General features: G+C 29.0%; 6 protein-coding genes and 1 long non-coding RNA gene across 8 annotated transcripts; 3 read left to right on the forward strand and 4 right to left on the reverse strand.

Annotated features, from left to right (window-relative positions):
- The first annotated feature begins 560 nt into the window (after window positions 1–560).
- Window positions 561–2,078, forward strand: LOC142645461 (uncharacterized). The gene is made up of 2 exons (XR_012846601.1): window positions 561–1,064; window positions 1,130–2,078. It is a non-coding gene; the product is annotated as an uncharacterized LOC142645461 (long non-coding RNA).
- LOC113795081 (lysosomal Pro-X carboxypeptidase-like) lies at window positions 1,984–3,764 on the reverse strand. Its single transcript, XM_027345269.2, has 2 exons — window positions 3,467–3,764; window positions 1,984–3,395 (listed from the first exon to the last, which is right to left on the reverse strand). Exons 1-2 carry the CDS (start codon window positions 3,626–3,628, stop codon window positions 2,067–2,069), a joined length of 1,491 nt encoding a protein of 496 aa, XP_027201070.2. The 5' UTR covers window positions 3,629–3,764; the 3' UTR covers window positions 1,984–2,066.
- A 403-nt stretch (window positions 3,765–4,167) lies between these two features.
- LOC113795279 (lysosomal Pro-X carboxypeptidase-like) lies at window positions 4,168–5,849 on the reverse strand. The gene is made up of 2 exons (XM_027345476.2): window positions 5,622–5,849; window positions 4,168–5,555 (listed from the first exon to the last, which is right to left on the reverse strand). The coding sequence occupies exons 1-2, from the start codon at window positions 5,811–5,813 to the stop codon at window positions 4,257–4,259; spliced, it is 1,491 nt and encodes a 496-aa protein (XP_027201277.2). The 5' UTR covers window positions 5,814–5,849; the 3' UTR covers window positions 4,168–4,256.
- Window positions 5,850–6,234: 385 nt separating this feature from the next.
- LOC113795164 (uncharacterized) lies at window positions 6,235–11,026 on the reverse strand. Its single transcript, XM_027345358.2, is given in 7 exon segments — window positions 6,235–6,779; window positions 6,854–7,025; window positions 7,115–7,156; window positions 7,158–7,248; window positions 7,321–7,792; window positions 7,795–7,981; window positions 8,041–11,026. Coding segments are annotated over 7 exon segments (3,222 nt in total). The 5' UTR covers window positions 10,171–11,026; the 3' UTR covers window positions 6,235–6,651.
- Window positions 11,027–11,110: 84 nt separating this feature from the next.
- On the forward strand, window positions 11,111–13,427 carry LOC113795143 (uncharacterized). 2 transcript variants are annotated; one of them, XM_075821690.1, is made up of 3 exons: window positions 11,111–11,729; window positions 11,835–11,919; window positions 11,988–13,427. In XM_075821690.1, exons 2-3 carry the CDS (start codon window positions 11,910–11,912, stop codon window positions 13,337–13,339), a joined length of 1,362 nt encoding a protein of 453 aa, XP_075677805.1. In that variant the 5' UTR covers window positions 11,111–11,729; window positions 11,835–11,909; the 3' UTR covers window positions 13,340–13,427. The 2 variants fall into 2 exon arrangements, with proteins under 2 accessions (XP_075677805.1, XP_027201135.2); XM_027345334.2 differs by lacking the exon at window positions 11,111–11,729 and having other exon boundaries at window positions 11,738–11,919.
- Window positions 13,356–15,641, reverse strand: LOC113795132 (proton-coupled zinc antiporter SLC30A1-like). Its single transcript, XM_027345323.2, has 3 exons — window positions 15,044–15,641; window positions 14,707–14,938; window positions 13,356–14,629 (listed from the first exon to the last, which is right to left on the reverse strand). Exons 1-3 carry the CDS (start codon window positions 15,386–15,388, stop codon window positions 13,503–13,505), a joined length of 1,704 nt encoding a protein of 567 aa, XP_027201124.2. The 5' UTR covers window positions 15,389–15,641; the 3' UTR covers window positions 13,356–13,502.
- Window positions 15,642–16,459: 818 nt separating this feature from the next.
- LOC113795186 (uncharacterized) lies at window positions 16,460–18,848 on the forward strand. The gene is made up of 3 exons (XM_027345380.2): window positions 16,460–17,303; window positions 17,407–17,505; window positions 17,576–18,848. Exons 1-3 carry the CDS (start codon window positions 16,770–16,772, stop codon window positions 18,200–18,202), a joined length of 1,260 nt encoding a protein of 419 aa, XP_027201181.2. The 5' UTR covers window positions 16,460–16,769; the 3' UTR covers window positions 18,203–18,848.
- The last annotated feature ends 27 nt before the right edge of the window (window positions 18,849–18,875 follow it).

Raw genomic sequence — 18,875 nt, forward strand, 5'->3', positions numbered from 1 at the left:
CAAAAGTCATTTTGAATTGATTTTCCAATATCAAAATTGAACAAACGAATTCCATCAGATTGTTTGAAAAAAATTAAATGAGATGAACAAACTCCAATTCCAGTTTTAAGAAAATTGATTATGAAAAATTCAATTGAGTTTTTCACTCAATTTGATTTCATGAATCCGATCAAGATAATCTTTCAGGTCCTCCGATTTTGTTAATAATCCAAAGATTTGATTGCAATGCAAATCAGGTTGATCATCAAAAATAATAATTTGAGATTAAATATTAAATCATTCATTCTTTCTGATAATTATTGAAAAATCGTTCAACATTAATTAAATCCGGTGTTTTGAAAATGAATGGGAATTGTTTATATTTCCCGAGTACATCAAAACAATTGTCTAAACTTTTAAAGTGTAAATCGCACAATCGAATGCATACAACATCATCATCAGCAGTGGTAGAGGCATCCGAAAATTTTTTGCATGTGCCGCTACTTCGGAAAATGGGGGAAAAAAGGGGGTCATTTTTCTCAGTGTACTTTTTTTGTGTGTACAAACTGAATATAAAGTCAGGCCTGTTTTTTTTGTTTTCGAATTCAATCAACGTAAACTTCATTGATTGATCAAATCGTTGACGTGTATTATTCAACGTGTTCCAGAAGCAGTTTGACGCTTTTGTAAAAACTATTGAACCAAAGGGGAAGTGTTGAACTAAATCGTTGTTGGGCACTATTTGCCATAATCTTCATCCCATTCATCATCATGGTGAAAACCAAGTGAGCTTCTTGGAAATTGAAAAGTTTAAAACTGAAGAATTCCTTTTTCCAAAGTTACCACCAAAAAGTTCGAGGTAATTGAACGCTAAACGGTTTTGGAACCTAATATATGGAGCACAATAAATGTTTGTGACTCCATTCGAAGCTTCGCGATAGATATAATCGTGAAGTTACGCAAGTACTTTTTTCTAATGTCAAATGTACCTGAAAACATTAGCAGGATGGTATGGCAAAAATAAATGGCGACACGGAGGAATTACGAGGTGTTTTTGTGCGATGGCAATGGTAAACGACTTCAGGGTAATATATTTGAAATATTTTCTGTTTTTTTTTCTACTCACTTTGTATTTTTTTTACAATTACAGAAAGCCTTTTTTCCACTTAATTGTACTATTTTCTATTCCAGGAAGTGGTCCTGAAAAGAAAAGACGGAATGTGTTCATTCACAGTGAAGATCGTACGAGGAAAGGACGAGTAAAATAATGGAGAGAAAAGAATCAGGAAGCAACAAAAAGGAAAATTAATCATGAAAATACAGATTGCGGATTTGCTAATAGCAGAATTTCTGATAACATAAGTGAGATGGAATTGTGATGACGATACCTCATGACGACAATGATTTTTATAAAATTAACTCACTAATAGTGAAAATGGCAAAAAAAAAAGAAAAAAAGGCTTGATGCATCAATAAAAAAATTAAACCATCCTCATGGAATAAAATAATTTCAATTTCACCATTGTTTTTTTTTTTGCAAACTTTTCGAACGAATAAAAAAATTGTCTGTTTTATTACGTTTCAAGTTTTTTTTCGCTTTGTTTTTTTTATTTTGTTTTATCGGGCAGAACACTGGCATGTATAAACTTGGCATCGAATAATTTGTCCTTTACCGAACATTCTTTCATGCTCAACACATCAGAATTCTTTAACTTTGGAATTTCGTTTTTCTGTTTGATTGATTGATTTCTAGAAAAAAACCAAAGATATTTCGATAAAAAAATGACTTATTGGCGTAATGTTGGTATTACTTATTTGCAATTTTCAAAAATTGCAGCAAGACAAATTCGACAATCATTAAAAATTGATCGAAGACCGGATCCAATTCGTGAAACAAGTACGGTTAAATTGAATAAACTAAAACCAACGGATGGTGTTTAAAGATGGCTAAGACCAGCATTTCAATCTTTCAAAAAAACCAAAAAATGAGTCAATTTAATATAATTTTAGTCATTGAAATTTCGATTTTATTTCATTCTTTTTTCATTCATTTTTTAGATTGAAATAAATAAAAAAAATGTTTTTGTTTAAAATTTAAATTCAATTTGATTTTGTTTATAATATGATTGTAACCAATCACCAATAATCTGTAACTCTTGTTCACGTGCTTCTAATAAAATTTTCGGATCATTTGGTCCTTGTGAACGAAGATCTTCATGATGACAAGCACCTGGTATTTTTATGGCAATCAATGTATCCGAAAGTGTTTCAAGTACACCACCAGCACTCCATGGATCTCTTAAACCATTACTGAATATAATATTTGTTGCTGTATGACTAATATGTTTACCACCAAACATTATTAATGCTTTATATCGATCTGAATTGATACCATATTTTTGTCGACAACCGGCAGAAAATTCATCAAATGTCCATTTTTCTGGTTCAAACATATCATCAACACCGTTTGAACATTCGGGTAAAACCATTTCGGTACATGCTTGAAAATCCCATGCATTTGTACCTAAACGATCATTTGATTCATTAATTTTATTACATTCAGTATCACCTGTATAATTTGTATATACGGATATAGCTTTTGCAATTGATTGTATTAATTGTTTATCATTTGAATCTGGTTCGGTTAAATATTGACAAACAACTTTGATTGGATATGCAGGTAATTTGGAAAGAAAATCAGCTGGATTTGGATAATCAATCATTGGTAATGTTCCCCAAATATTAGCTATCCAATCAATCAATGTTTGTACTAGCTGTTCAGGAAATTCTTCACATAATTGAAATTGTTCGGAAAGAAATTTTCGTCCATCATATGTTTTAGCTAAACGACGTATTGCTGACCATGATCTTCTGATTGATTCTGAACATTTTGGTGAATAATTTGTAAAATCTTTTGTTGCAATACGATTATAACCTTCACAATCATAGATATCGGGAAATTGTAGAATTGGTGCCGATGCAGCTAATGCACCAACACAAAGATGTGGATATTTTATACGAAACCATGCTGCAAGCATACCACCATAACTACCACCCATTATAACAACTGGACTTGATCGTGCACCATTAATAGTCATATGAATATCAACAATAAAATCAGCATAATCAGCTAATGCTTGTTCAACAGTTAAATAACCGGCCATTGATAAATTTTGCATTGATTTTTTACCATATGGCATTGATTCACCATAATAACGATGTTCCATAAATATAATCATTGCACTGAATTTTTTTGCATTATCCCACATAAAACCAGTATTATTAGCAAATGTAAATATATCACCTTCATTACCGGCATAAAACCAAATTGGACCATTTGGTGATTTCCAATGTTCCGTAGAGATTATATAACGTTGTTCAAATGTATCATTATTTGAATAACTAAAATGATCTACCTTTTTATTGGGTTGTTTGAAAAAAAATTAATTAATTTTCTTTTTTTGCAGAAATTCTTCTTTTGACTCACTTTTTGTTGAAAATATTTTACTTGAAAATTGCTATATTTCAACGACAATGGTTGTGTCAATGAAAGATGATGTTGGTGGTGATGATGATTTTGAATTTTCAATCCATCAATCAAGAGGAAAAAGATTGATAAATTGATTAAAATTACTAAGGAAATTTTCATTTTGATCAATCCAAACAAACAAACAAACCAGGTAAACCAAACCAGAAAATGAAATGAATATTGCCAACACACCAACAATCGAAAATCGATCTAATTTAACGATTAAACTTAAGCTAAGCAGCAAATTGATGTCAAAAAGTTTGTTGTTGTTGTTGTTGTCAATTTTAATTAAATCATCATCATCATCATATCTAATCAGAGCGATTGAAAATCGAAAAAATCCTTATCATTGAAATAAAATCGAACGCATTTTTCTAATTAAAAAAATGATAATAAAAAACATCAACAAATCGAACGATTTATCATTTACGACCTTTGTTTCCATGTTGATGATGATGATGATGGATAATTGAGTAAACTTTGCAAAATTCTTCTTCTTCTTCGTTGTTTGTTTTTTTTATCATTATAATTTGCGGTCATGATTATTGATTTATCCTTTTTTCTTTTGTTTGTTTTTGTGAAAAAAAGGGAAAAAAAGTGTGAAAATCAGTTTTGGAATTGACAAAAATCTTGGAAAAAGAAGTTTGATTGAGCAAAGATTGAACAAATGGAAAAAAATTTATTGAAATTTTCAGAAAACTGAATTGATTGACAGACAAAATTGGGAAAAACAAATTTTTTTTATGGTTTAAAATTCAAAATCAATGTTTTTCTTTTCATAATATGTTTCTAACCAACCACGAATAATTTGTAATTCTTGTTCACGTGCATCTAATACTGTTTTCGTATCATTTAATGTTTCTGAAAGAAGATCTTCACAATGACAAGCACCAGGTATTTTGATTGCAATCAATGTATCGGATAATGATTCAAGTACACTACCAGCACTCCATGGATCTTTTAAACCATTACTGAATATAATATTTGTTGCTTTATGACGAATATTTTTACCACCATATTTTTTTAATAGTTTATATGGATCTGGATTGATACCATATTTTTTTTGACAATAATTTGAAAATTTTTCTATTGTCCATTCATTTAATTCAAACATATCATCCACACCATCTGAACATAATGGTAAAGGAATTTCTGTACATGTTTGAATATCCCATGGATCTATTTTGAAATGTTTATTATTATTATTTTCATCTAATTGTTTACATTGTTTATTTTCTTCATTATAAACTGATAATGCTTTAGCAATCGATTTTATTAATTTTCCATCATTTGAAATTGGTTCGGTTAAATATTTACAAACTTTTTTGATTGGATATGATGATCTTGAATTATCCTTCAATGGTAATACTGCCCATACAAATGCTATATAATGAATTAATGATTCTAATTGTTCAGGTGATAATATTTTACATAAATTAAATTGTTTAGTAAGAAATTCTCGTCCAACTTTCGTTTCGGCTAAACGACGTATAGCTGGCCATGATTGTTTTATTGATTTTGAACAACTTTTTGAATAATTTGAATAATTTTCCGTAACAATACGATAATAATTTTCACAATCATAAATATTTGGATAATGTAGAAATGGTGCCGATGAAGCTAATGCACCGACAGAAAGATGCGGATATTTTATACGAAACCATGCTGCAAGCATACCACCATAACTACCACCAATTATAATAACTGGACTTAATTGTGCACCATCAATAGTCATACGAATGTGATCAATAAAACTAGCATAATCAGCTAATATTTGTCCAACATTTAAATAACGATAATTTGATAATCTTCTGGTTGTATAATTTCCAAATGGCATTGATTTACCATAATAACGATGTTCTAAAAATAAAACCATTGCTTGAAATTGTTCAGCATTATCCCAAATAAGACCAACTTTTTCAACCGAATCATATGAATCAGCTTCATTACCAGTCCATAACCAAATTGGACCATTTGGTGATTTCCAATATTCAGTTGATATTAGATAACGTTGTTGAAATTTATATCTTCTACTAAAATGATCAATCTTTTTTAATAAAAAATAAATAATAATAATTAAAATTTGATTTTTTGGGTTGTAAAAAATGCTTACATATTGTGAAAAATATTTTTCATCCAAGTTTTTAACTTGTCCTTTCAATGATGGAGTTGATGATGGAAAAGATTTGGATAATTCATCAAGATGAATATTTATAAGATCTGAAGTTTTCAATGTATCGATTATTTCGAAAATGATTATTAAATTGATCAAAATTAACGATTGATAAACGAATGGAATTTTCATATTGATTGAATCCGATAAAACAAACCAAAACAAAATCAAAATGATGCCAACATGTAATCTCGTTAAATCTGAATCTAAATCAATTGAAACAAAATCTTTAACATTTCCAAATTGATTTTATTTTGGTTTTTATTTGCAAAGAAAATGTCAAATGCCACGAACAATTAATAAATTTCAAATAGGAAAAACAAACTAACATTTTTTTTTGATTTAAAATTTAAAATCAATTTTTTTCTTTTCATAATATGTTTCTAACCAACCACGAATAATCTGTAATTCTTGTTCACGTGCATCTAATACTGTTTTCGTATCATTTAATGTTTCTGAAAGAAGATCTTCACAATGACAAGCACCAGGTATTTTTATTGAGCAAACAAATGTAAAAGAAAAAATTTATTCAGAAAAAAAACGAACTGACTGATTGACAAATGAAGAGATTTAATTAAAGAAAAAAATTCTGAATCCTGGTGTATGGCGCCAAAATCTGATAAATTAAAAATCCAAGAGAGAGAGATAAAAGTGAGAAAATAAAATTCGTTACAGAATTCAGAAAATTCTCTGATAAATAGTGGAAAGATTTTTGTTAATAAATTGTTTGTTTGTTTGTTTGTTTATATCACAGACAATTGTTATTTTCATCAAAAATTTAAATTTAAGAACAAAAAAAAATAAAATAAAATGAAGAAAAATTCAATGATTATGGAAACATTAATGAATGAATGAATGATGATGATTATGAAAGTGGTTGTGTGGTAATAATACTGTTGTTGATCAATAGATATTATGCATGAGAACAAGGGAAATTATTCTTCATCATCATTTTCATTGATATTTTTTTTTATCGACCATAATCAAATCGTTGATTACCCGAACGAAATCCCGATAATGTTCGTTGTTGTTGTTGTTGTTGTTGATAACGCATTGTTGTTGCACTATTTTGTCGTTTATAATTATAATAATTCGGTTCTAATCAAAAACAAAACAAAAAAAAATCAATGATTTTTTTTTTGAAAAAATGAAAAATTATCTGTAATACTAACTTGCTGCGGCGGCGGCGGCAGCGACTGCTGCTGATGATGACGACGATGATGATGATGATGGATGATGTTGTGTTTGATCCAATGCAATGGGTAAACGACCAAAAACTTTTTTACACATAAAATCTAAAAATCTTTTTGCATAAAAATCAGGTTTTGTAACCGAAATTGTTCTCTGTTTTTTTTTTGAGACAAACGAATAAAAAAAAAACAAAATGATCGTCAGAAATCAAAAATCAATCAATCAATCAATTATACACATACACCATCATATAAAATTGATTTCCATGCATGTTCAACTTTTTTTTACTAAACGATAACTTTGTAATATATCAATGATACCCATAAATAATAATAAACGTTCACCTTTACGATTCATAGCACGAATTGCACCAGCACTAATTAGAAGTAAATAAAAAATGAATGAATGAATAATTAATTGATCAATTAACAACATTTAAAATACTTACGGTAATTCATCATCATTATCATAATCAAACATACATTGATTATTATTATTATTAATTGATTGATTTTGTTGATCTTTTATTGTTTGATCATAATTATGTATACCAATCAATAATGAATAATCCATTATTTCAAATGATTGTAATACACGACAATCACGTTGTAATGTTTCAATTAATTCATCATAAACATGTGCATCAAGTAATAGGCCACCTTTTGTTGGAAATGATCTTGCTAAATCATCATTACCACCACAAATACTAATATTACCACCACCATTACAACCACCAACAATATTAGTAGTCGCATTTGTAGTTCCGATTCCACCACCGCTGCCAATATTTCCACCATTATTACTGGCTGTACTGATATTGATTTGCAGATCAGCCATTTTAGAAAAATGTGTTATCAATGCTTTATTTTCATCATTATAATAATATTCTAAAAAATCTAAATCTTTATATGTTGGTGATGTTTTTTCAATTCATCACCATTAGCTTTTCGTTTATATGTTGATCCTTTAAGATCATATTTTTGATGTATAGGTATATTTGATGGTAAAAGATTATTCATAACAAGTATTCGTATATTTTTTCCAATACATTCATAACAATAAAGACCAAAAAATTTCGGTAATAATGTATGTGGATTTTGACTTAGATTCTACGGAAAAAAATAAATGATATTAATGATACAAAAACAAAGAATCGACAATTACTTACCATATAATATCCGGGTAATAATTTTAATAAAAATTTTGCTTCAGTTTTTTCAACAGTTTTTATAATAAATTGATCATCACGTGTACGAAAAAACATTGAACCAGATGCACCTGGATTTGATAATTCTTGTAATGATTCATTTGTTATGGATAACATAAAATCATCTGGTTGTATACGAAATAGATCACGAAAATAACGAAATGCAAATGGTGTATATGTACTGAATGTAAAATCAGTATAATGATGTGCAGGTGTAATTTGTGAACCGGATTTTGGAAAATGAACGGTTTCGATTTGCATAAAATCACGCATCAATAAATCACGTTCCGGTTTTGATGCCATTGATCCAACTGAATAACCAATACCCAATTGTATTGAATACATTAATTGTGTGGATTTAATTTTTTTATATGTAACTTGTCCATCTTCATTAACACGTCGATGACCAATACGTCTTTCTTTTGATAATATTGGTGGTAATGGTGATGATGATGATGTTGGTGTTATACCATAACCCGAAGAATTTGATTGATATTGACCACCAACATTACCATCTGCATGTAATGATGATTGATAATGTGAATGTTTTTGATTATGATTATGAATAAATTCGGCCGATGGTTGTGATGGTAATGAACGTCTTCGTACCAATGATGATGTTGGTGATGGTACTAATAAATGTTGATGACGTTGTCGAAAATGTATTAAACGATCATATGGTGATGGCATTGTTGGTATAATTATAGATTTAGGCATTATTAAATGATTATCTATCAATGTAACATCATTATGTATTGGATAACCTTGTTGATCGAATAATTGTTCAAATTGTGGTGGTGGTGGTTGTTGTTGTTGTTGCATTAGAATTAAATCCGTTGTCGAATGTGATTGTTGACGATTTAATGATGAAGAATTTGTTGATGAACGATTATCATATGAAAACATTGTTGCCGTTATTGTTGTCGATGCTGATGATGTTTGCTGTAGTTGTTGTTGTTGTTGCTGAAGATGTTTATTATGTTGATTCGATAATTGTGAATCCAATGATGATGTTGTTGAATCAATATAATCAAAATTTATCATTTGATTCGTATCGATTATTAGATTATCAAGATTTGTTGTTGATTGTGATGAATCAAAATGATATGGTGGTGGTGGAATTTGATCCGAAAATAATGGATCATCAATATGATGATGATGATTTACATTTATTTCGGATACAACACGACAAACATTACCAACATCATCATCATGACGACCAAAACTAGCTAATGGCATTGATTGAAATGAATGAAATGATGCACGTGGATTATTATCAACAAAGGTCATTGTTTGATGATCATTATGATTATGATTATTAACATTATTATTCAATAATAATGGAAATGGTGGTGTTTGTGGTGATGGTGGTGGTGGTGATAAACAGGTAATCGATGATTTATTTAATAAATTTTCTGAAATAATATTTGATTGATGATCACTTGAAATATCAACATTATCATTATTTATAATAAATAATGATGATGGCATACGATTACAATCATTTAATGTTGTTGTTGTTGTTGATGATGGTGGTGATTGTTGTTGCATTGGTGGAATATTCGTATCATCACATGATAATTGAATAGTATTGATTGTCGGTGTTGTTGTTATTGATGGTGGTGGTACAATAATATTATGATGACAATGACGATCTAATGGAAATGTTTTATTCGAAATAAATGTTAATTGTTGACAATCGATACAATCGATATCTTCTTCATCATCATCAATATCATCATTATCATTATCATCATCATTGATGACCATATTATTATCGACATTTGATTCATCAATTGAATCTTGTTTAATAATTGTAAAACGATTATTTTTCAAACATGTCGTTGCAGTTGTTGTTGTTGATGATGATTGTTTTGTTTCAGTTTGACTATCACCATCTAATATCAAATTTTGTTGTTGTTGATCATGATCTTGATGATGATGGTAATTTTGATCCGATTCTCCATTTGAAGAATTATTGATCGTTGCTGGTGGTGATGATATTGGCGGTGACGATGACGATGATGATGTTGAATCACATAAAATATCTGGTGAAATTTTTACCATCATTGAAATGTTTTTACGAAACATTATACATTTGAATCAGGTTAATAATAATTCAGTTAAAATATTCGAATGTTTGTTTGTTTGTTTTTTTCTCTCTCTTTCTCGAAACAAGAAATTAATATTAAATTTAAAACAATTCATAAGTGTGATGAATGTAAAGAAACCAATGAAAATCCACTTCAACAATTGAATCGAAGCTCAATTTTTTGATCGGTGTTTGGTTGATTTGTTTGTTTGTTTCATTCATTCATTCAACCTTCAAAGAGAAAAAAATATAGCATCTTCTTCATCAACACATTCGAAGACAAATAAAAAAAAATCATTATCGATATTTGATTGATTTGTTATCAATCATGGCTCATATCATTTCTTTGCTTTTTTCCCCCTTACTTTCGAACGTTTTCTTTTTGTTCTTCTTTCTTCTTCTTCAAGAAATATATTTGATACGTCGTTTTTTTTCTTCTTCTTCAAAAAAGTTTCTAGTTTCATTCGATTTTTGTGATTGATTTTTGATTTATCATCGATAAATTAATGATATATAACGGTAGTGGTGGTGGTGTTTATGGCAGCAGCGGTATATGGATGTAATTCAATTAAGAACCAAGAAATATACTTGGTATTTGAACGACGATAACGTTGACGACGATTGAATGAATGAAAGAAAGGAATGGTAAATATTTGTTGATAAATCACAAAGTCTTCTTCTTCTTCTTCGTCGTCGAATGATAAGATTAAGTATCGTTTTTATTTCGGATTGATGGAATTGTTTAAAATAATGGTGGATTTTAGGTTTGTTCGAAATTAAGTTTGCTCGTTTTCGAAAACGGAAAAAATGAAGATTCTAAAAGAAAAATGGTAGCCAAGAAAACAAGCAATGGAAAAGTTTCTTTTTTTTAAAATGAATCGAAATTGAAAATTACAAATTCAAACAAACAAACAAACCTTTTTTTTTGCTTGTTTGTTTTTGTTTTGTTTCTGTCTACATGATGATAATGATTCATCAAATTCGATTGATTATCATCATCATTATTACAAAGATGATGATGATGATAATCAACAACCAAAACAAGTAAATAGACGCGAAAAATCTGAAGAAAAAAAAATATTTTTTATCGGGTCAACTCAAACAATCGTAAACGACAACAAAACAAAACAAAACAAAAATGTTCATGCAAACTATAGTTGTTGATGCAATATCTACTTGTTTGATTCAATTGTATTCAATTGTTGCATTGTTGTTGTTATTATTGTTGAATTGTTGTTGATGATCAACGATGAAATGCGAAACGATAGAAGAAAAAAAAATCCGGATTTGTTGCAATATCATTCACCACCATTCACCATACAAACAAACATCCATTCAATCATATTGTTTGATTTCGGCTGCAATCGATCCGAAATATAAATGATGTAAATATGAATGAACTTTTTTTCATCATCATCATTCCAAATCATCATCATCATGATGGTGTGTGCAACAAGTTTTTTTTATTCGTTTTGGTTACCATTTCTGTCAAAAAAATGAAAAAAATTCATTTTTGCCCTATCATTTATGAACGACTTCGCTTCGAATTTTTTACAAGGTGTGTTTTGGAATGTTTTCATTTTTCTGGCTGATGATGCAATTTTGATTTTTTTTTGTTTTGATTGAAAATTTTGTTTTTGTTTTTGTTTGGAAAAAAATGAAGAACGAGACAATCCTCGGGATATCTTTTATCATATTTTCAACTATTTTTGTCTATTTTTTAAGCTTTATTCTCATTATGGCCCATGGTAAATGTTTTTGTTTTGTTTTTGTTTTTTTTTGAAAATTAATTTTCTTCTTTTTATTTTTATTCAAGCCGATGAAACCACAACAAAATCCTCATCATCATTGATGGCCGATAAATTTTTTGAAGATAATCCTGATAGTCATTCAAATTGGTGGAATGATAAATTTTATGAAACTTCTGTTTCAGATGATGATGATAATGATCCTTATGATGATAATGATACCAACTTTGATAATAATAATGATAATAATAATGGTGGTGATAATGGTGATGATAGTCAACAAAAAAATTTCCATCAAAAACATTTAAAATGTTTCAAACAAATGTTGAAATTATATGGAAAAATTGCCCATCAATTTAATAAACTTTTTCGAATGTCAATGGAAAGAAATCCTCATAAAGAATTTGACATACGATTATCATTAAAATTATATGAATTAAATGATTTCAATGATTATATTCGACAATTTGAAATGATTCATAAAGAATTTCTTCTTGAACTTGATGATCCAGATTCAGTCGCCAAAATCAACAACAATGATCAAAAATCAAAATCCAATCAACCAAAATTCTGTGATCGAATCAAACAGATTGAATATCGTTTTCAAAATCTTTTACATCGTACGATTATTGAACCGAAAAAATCATCATATGAAAAATTACGATCATTTAGTTCATTGTTAGTAATCAATCGTCATTATCTAATCAATTATCTTACACCGACTGTTGCATTTCTTGTACAGATTTCATTATTATTGTATTATAATACAATAACCATAAGAAAATGTATTGGTCTTATTATTTTTAATTTAATTTTTACTGGTTCATTGATGAAATATTATCTGGAAAAACAAATTGAACATGAACGATTAATTTATTCGGATTATAATCCCGATCTAATAACATTGATTGTACAATATTTTATGACAATTTTTACCTATATGATGACAGAATTTATACAAAAATTACAACCACAATTACAACAATTATTTGAACAGATTACTATCGATTCATGGAATCCATTTATTTTTATACGAAATTTTTGCATATTAATGTTTTCAATATTTTTATTATTTCAAATGATTCCTTATATTTTTAATTTTTTTGTTAACATTATCCATATTTTATTTGATCATCATCATCATCATCATCATCATCATCATCGACAACAACCAATGAATTCACATCGAATGAATCAAAAAGAAATAACAAATTCAAATGGTAATAATCAACCTCCAACTATTGTATATAATTTTAATAATAGCACAATCGGTACTATTGAATGTTTAGATTCTCAGCGACTAAAATCATCATCATCATCACCATTGATATTGTCACCAAAGTTGGAATCAACTAAAACTACCAATGCTGAATTACCAAGTGATAATGAAGAATATTATTCTGCGGATGAAAATTCTTGAAATTTTTAAATGATTTATTTTGTTTTTTTCTTGTTATTAAATGTGTCACATTGTTTTGATATTTTAATTTATTTAAAAAAAATTTATTTTAAAGAAGAATAAATTTCGAAAAAATAATATAATAAAAATTCTTGATTGATTATATAATCGAATGTTATGTGTTTTATGTTTCAGAACGAATATTCGAATGATGGTGATGGTCAACAACAACAATACTATCGATTGTTGTTGTTGTTGTTATATCATTATTATTACAACAACTTTTAATTAAACATTGATCACATTTACCATCACTATCACATGGACATTTAACTAAACATTGATTATTACAATGATTACTTGAATATCTACGTTGATCACGTTCAATTTGATAATTATGATAATGATGATTATAATTATAATTATTATTATTATTATTATTTGTTGTAAATTCTGGCTGTATTGTTATATAACGTATACCATATTTTTGTTGAAGAAATTGTTTAATTTCATCGAATAATCGAATATATTCGGCTGTATTTTGTGGTGGTAATACAATATGACATGTTACGACAATATCCGATGCATTCAACAGCCATATATGAAATTCATGAATATTTTCAATCATTTGAAAACGATCAAGTAATTCACGTTTTAATTGAACAATATTTACACCTTCCGGTACTGTTTGCATTAGAATTAAAAAAGTATTTTTCAATTGTGGATAAAATGTTATACATAAACTAATTGCCGTTATAATACCAATAAGTGGATCAATCATTTCAACGGTTGTCATTTCCCAATAACCTTGTAAATTACCATGTTGTGCTAATGTAATAAGAAAACTACAAAATATAACAAAACAAGGACTTAATATTCCCTGTATGAATGATCGACAAAAACAATCAGATTGTGATTCTGCGGATGCGGATGATGAAGATTGTGGTAATGGTGATGCACTAAATTCAATACGATATGCTTCATCCATTAATGATGTTGGATCCATTGTTGCTGTACGATGATTATTATCATTATCATCATCATCATCATTATTGATTAAATCAATATTTTCATCCGGTTCTTGAATTTTATTACGTGGAAATGTTGGTGTTGTTGTTGTTGTTGTTGAAATAGTTGTTTTAGTTAATTTAGCTGTTTTGATTAAAATTGTATTTTTATTTGTTTTTGTTTCGGATTTTTTCGTTGATGATGATAATGATGATAATGATAAACGACGACGTTGACATTTGGCCGTTGAAAATGAACGTTCTTTTTGTGTTGTTTGTTTATATTTCTTATCGGTCATAACGCCTTGTTGATTTGTAACAAGAAAACCAAAATTATTATCATTATCATCGATTTAAGAGCAAAAAAACAAGCATACATACCATTGATTGTTAATACATATAAAATGTTAACAATCAAACTCCAAACACCAAAAATAATTAAAATTTTTGGATTTGTTGGACCAGCAATTTCATGTAAATGTAATAATTGTAAAGCACCTTCAATTAGTAATGAAAATATTAACGCAACAATAAATGTAATCATTGTTAACATTCCAAGTAATTCGGTTCGTACCCAACCGAATGTATTTTTAACGGTTATTTGATTGGAAATCTGTTCGGAAAAAAGAGAGGGGAAAAAAAGTGAAAACAAAAACAACAAGAAATGATTGACAGGTAAACCAAAAATAATGATCCAAAACAAACAAATTACAAATACCTTATAACAAACGACCAATAATATTGCATTGAATGAATTAAATAAATGATGATATGCATCAGCCAATATAAGCATTGAATGTACCATTTGATCGATAATTATTTCCGATATAAATATTACTGTTTGTAATATAATTATTCCATATAAAAGATATAAACGTGGTGGTGGTCGTTGTTCGAATTGATTTGGTACATTCACTGATGATGACTGTGGTTCAATAACATTTGTTGCTGGTGAATTTTTAACAATTTTTTCATCACTATGTTGTTGTTGTTTTGGAAGGATATTATCATCATCATCTCCATCATTCATTAAATTTGTAATCGATGGTGGAATCTCCATCATTATCACGGAGATTGTTGTTGTTGTTTTTGTTTTGAAAAAAGTTTACAAACAATGTTTTGTAATTTGTAAAGAATTTTCTTTGCCAGAAATGATAGAAATTTGAGCTAGTTGATCAACCTATGATGAGATTCGAATGAAATAATCGTTGTCTTCGTCGTCGTCGTCGTCATTAACCATCATCGAATGATGTCGTTTTTTACTTTGAATATTTTTTCTTCTTCTGTGCTTTATTCCCACCCAATTTATTTAGAAAAACACAGAAAAGATTTTTCTTCTTCTTCTTCTATTTTATTCAACAGTTGCCAGAAAATAAAAAAATGTGATGATAAAAAAAAAATGAAAGTTCGCTATGTAATTAGAATTCTTTTTTGCTGTTGCTGTTTCGTTGGCTCATCATCCCTCTGTATCCACATTCATCATCAAAATCAAATCAAAATCTTCATGTGGTCGAATACAATGATGAGTGATCCACTAAAATGAATGTCAGTAACGGCACTGTTTTGTTTGCTTGTTCGTTCGTTTGTTCGCTTGTTTGTTTGAAGGTTCAAATTTCAACATTGATAAATTTGATGTTTGCCATTGATAATGATAAAATTTTTCGCTAACTGCGAATAAATTGATTGTAATCAATTTTGATTAGATTTTTTTTCTTTTCGATTATCAATTGCCAATAAAAAAACATTATCGTTTGTTGTTGTTGTTGTTGTTACCATCCCTATTTGATAATTTATTTTCCCGGATTTTTTATCGTGTAAAAAAAATTGAAATTTTTAAAATTTTAAAAATTTTTTAAGAAAAAGGAAATTTTTAATCAGAAAAAAAAAGATTCTTCCATTTCCACCTATCATAATCATGCGTTATTATAGAAATTCCATTTCAACCTGAATGGATCATCATCATCAATTTTTTTTCTGCATTTTTTTTCCGACTCGTCAAAATAGAGCACCCCTCTCATCACACTCTCTCTCTCTCTTCGTTTGCTGTGGTCGATTGTGGTTACACAATTGTTATCAATGCTACTACTTCTATGCGGTTTTTTTTCATTTCGTTTCGATGCTCTTTTTCCACTGGCATGCACACATTCTATCATTCCATTGTTTTCATGATTCGTTCGATTTTTTTTTTATTATTTCGGTTATTATCTTTGGTTGTTTTCTTTTCTATTTTACCCGAATGAAAATTTATTCAAATAGAATATTCATTTCGGTAATTTGTTTGTTGTTTTTATTTTTTTTGTTCCTATAGGTGATGAAAATAAATTTGTTTCTTATTTTGTGAAATTCATTTTGTTTTGTGTTTTGTTTTTGTTTGCGTGAATCTTATCTGTCATCTTTCTAAGAATTTTGTTTTTTTTAAATTCACTTATTTATCACTAACAACAATGAGCTATCGTGGTGAACGTAAACGTCGCCACAGTTGTAGCGATCATGGTGATGATTTATCACCACATCAGCCACCATTATCATCATTACCACAAAGATCTATTGGTGGTGGTGGTGGTGGTGCTTCATCATCAGCATCATCATCACCTGAATGGAATCGTTCAGCATCGAATGGTGGTCATCGACGTGATCATCATTTATCATCACCAAATGTTGATCGAAATGGTGGTGGTGGTCATGGTCATCATCATCATCAACATCATCATCATCATCATCAACGGCATCGATCACCATCGCCAAGATCACCAAGATCACCTCGTTCACCACCTCCACCATCATTATCATCATCATCAAAAATACCACCTATGTCATCATCATCATCAAGACGTGCACGATCATCAAGTTATGATCCAATCAAGGTTGGCTATCCTCCAAAACAACGACAACGATCAACATCGCCACCATTTTCATCAAGCAGACAATTCGATGATCATGATCGTCCACATGATCGTGCACTTGTCCGTGCCATTAATGTTAGAATTTATTTTGTTTTTTTTCTATTTTTTTCTATTTGAAAAATTTTCAAGCAATTTTTATCTAATAATTTACTATTGATTCATCAAAAAAAAACTATAGTCGGATTTACGGCCAGACAAAGATTATCGAAGTGATCCAGAAAAAACTTTATTCCTTGGTCGTTTGAATGGTACTACAGACGAGAATGCAATTCGAATGGTAAGTGTTTGATGAGATGATAAATTAATCATGGATTTGCTGTTAATTTTTGTTTTTCAATGATATTTAGCATTTCGAACGATGGGGTGATATTCGATCATTGTTTTTGATTCGTGATGTATTGACCGGTGATTCACGTCGTTATGCATTTATTGAATTTCGTCGTGCAAAAGATGCTGATCGTGCATATGCTGAAGGACATAATTCATTATTGGATGGACGTCGTATTCTTGTTGATCGAGAATTAGGTCGTACGATGAAAAATTGGAAACCAAGACGATTTGGTGGTGGTTATGGTGGTCAAAAAGAATCTGGTCAAATGCGTTTTGGTGGTCGTACAAATGAACATCGTGGATTTAATAATAATCATTATAATAATAATGATCATCGTGGTGGAGGTTTTAGTGGTAATGATCGTACATTTCGACCACCATTACATCATAGATCAATAACTGCACCATATCCACAGCAATCATCATCATCATCATTTACACAACGTCGAATAAATGGTATTGATCGATATAATCGTCATGATCATCCATCAATGGGACCAATGCATTCATCATCAACAACAAGATCATATAGTAATGGCCATCCATCATCATCATCATCATATCGACATCATTCAACATTGGATCATCATCAAAGCAGTGGTGGTGGTGGTGGACCTATTCGTAGTAATTCGGGCCGTCGTTAATCAGAATAAATTTCATAAATTTTGCAATCATTTTTAATGTCATTTAATCATAAAATTGAACCAATAATAAAAAAAAACATCAACAATTCTATAGAAAAGATAGCAACGATAGAAATCAATCATCAAGATTTGTTTTTTGCATTTCAAAATTTTCACTCAATTTTTTTTCATCTCAGCATTTAGTTTTTTGTTTCTTTTGGTTTTGCTAAAAGATTCATTTCTTCTTGTAGAATAATTTCTTATCCTCATCATCATCAACATGATCTGCTGGTCATTTATTCAACACGAATTTCAAATTAAGAATATCTCTCTCTTTCACTTAACGACAATCTTACTGTATCAGTATTCATTTCATTCACAAATTAATTCATTCATTCTCTATATCTATCTTTGTGTGTGTGTTTGTTTGTTTGTTCAGCCTGAATTCTTCATCAGAAAAAAAAATTGTAAAATCCTAAAAAACAAATAATTTAAAATTTTATTTAGCATTTCATTATTATAATCATAATAATAATAATAATAATCACTTATAATGAAAACCATTCAACCAGATATTACAAAGCACCAATATAATTCATGTTTTCACTTTACCCATCTCATTCAATTCATGTCATTCATTTTCATCAAAATTAAAAGAAAACAAAGATGGCCATCACCACCACCCTATATTATA

The sequence above is a fragment of the Dermatophagoides pteronyssinus genome, unplaced genomic scaffold (genome assembly GCF_027571235.1).
Source record: "Dermatophagoides pteronyssinus isolate colony J.1.1.1.1 unplaced genomic scaffold, Derpt_VIB-CSIC_2022.12 sq0012, whole genome shotgun sequence".
In the NCBI taxonomy this organism is placed as follows: domain Eukaryota; kingdom Metazoa; phylum Arthropoda; class Arachnida; order Sarcoptiformes; family Pyroglyphidae; genus Dermatophagoides; species Dermatophagoides pteronyssinus.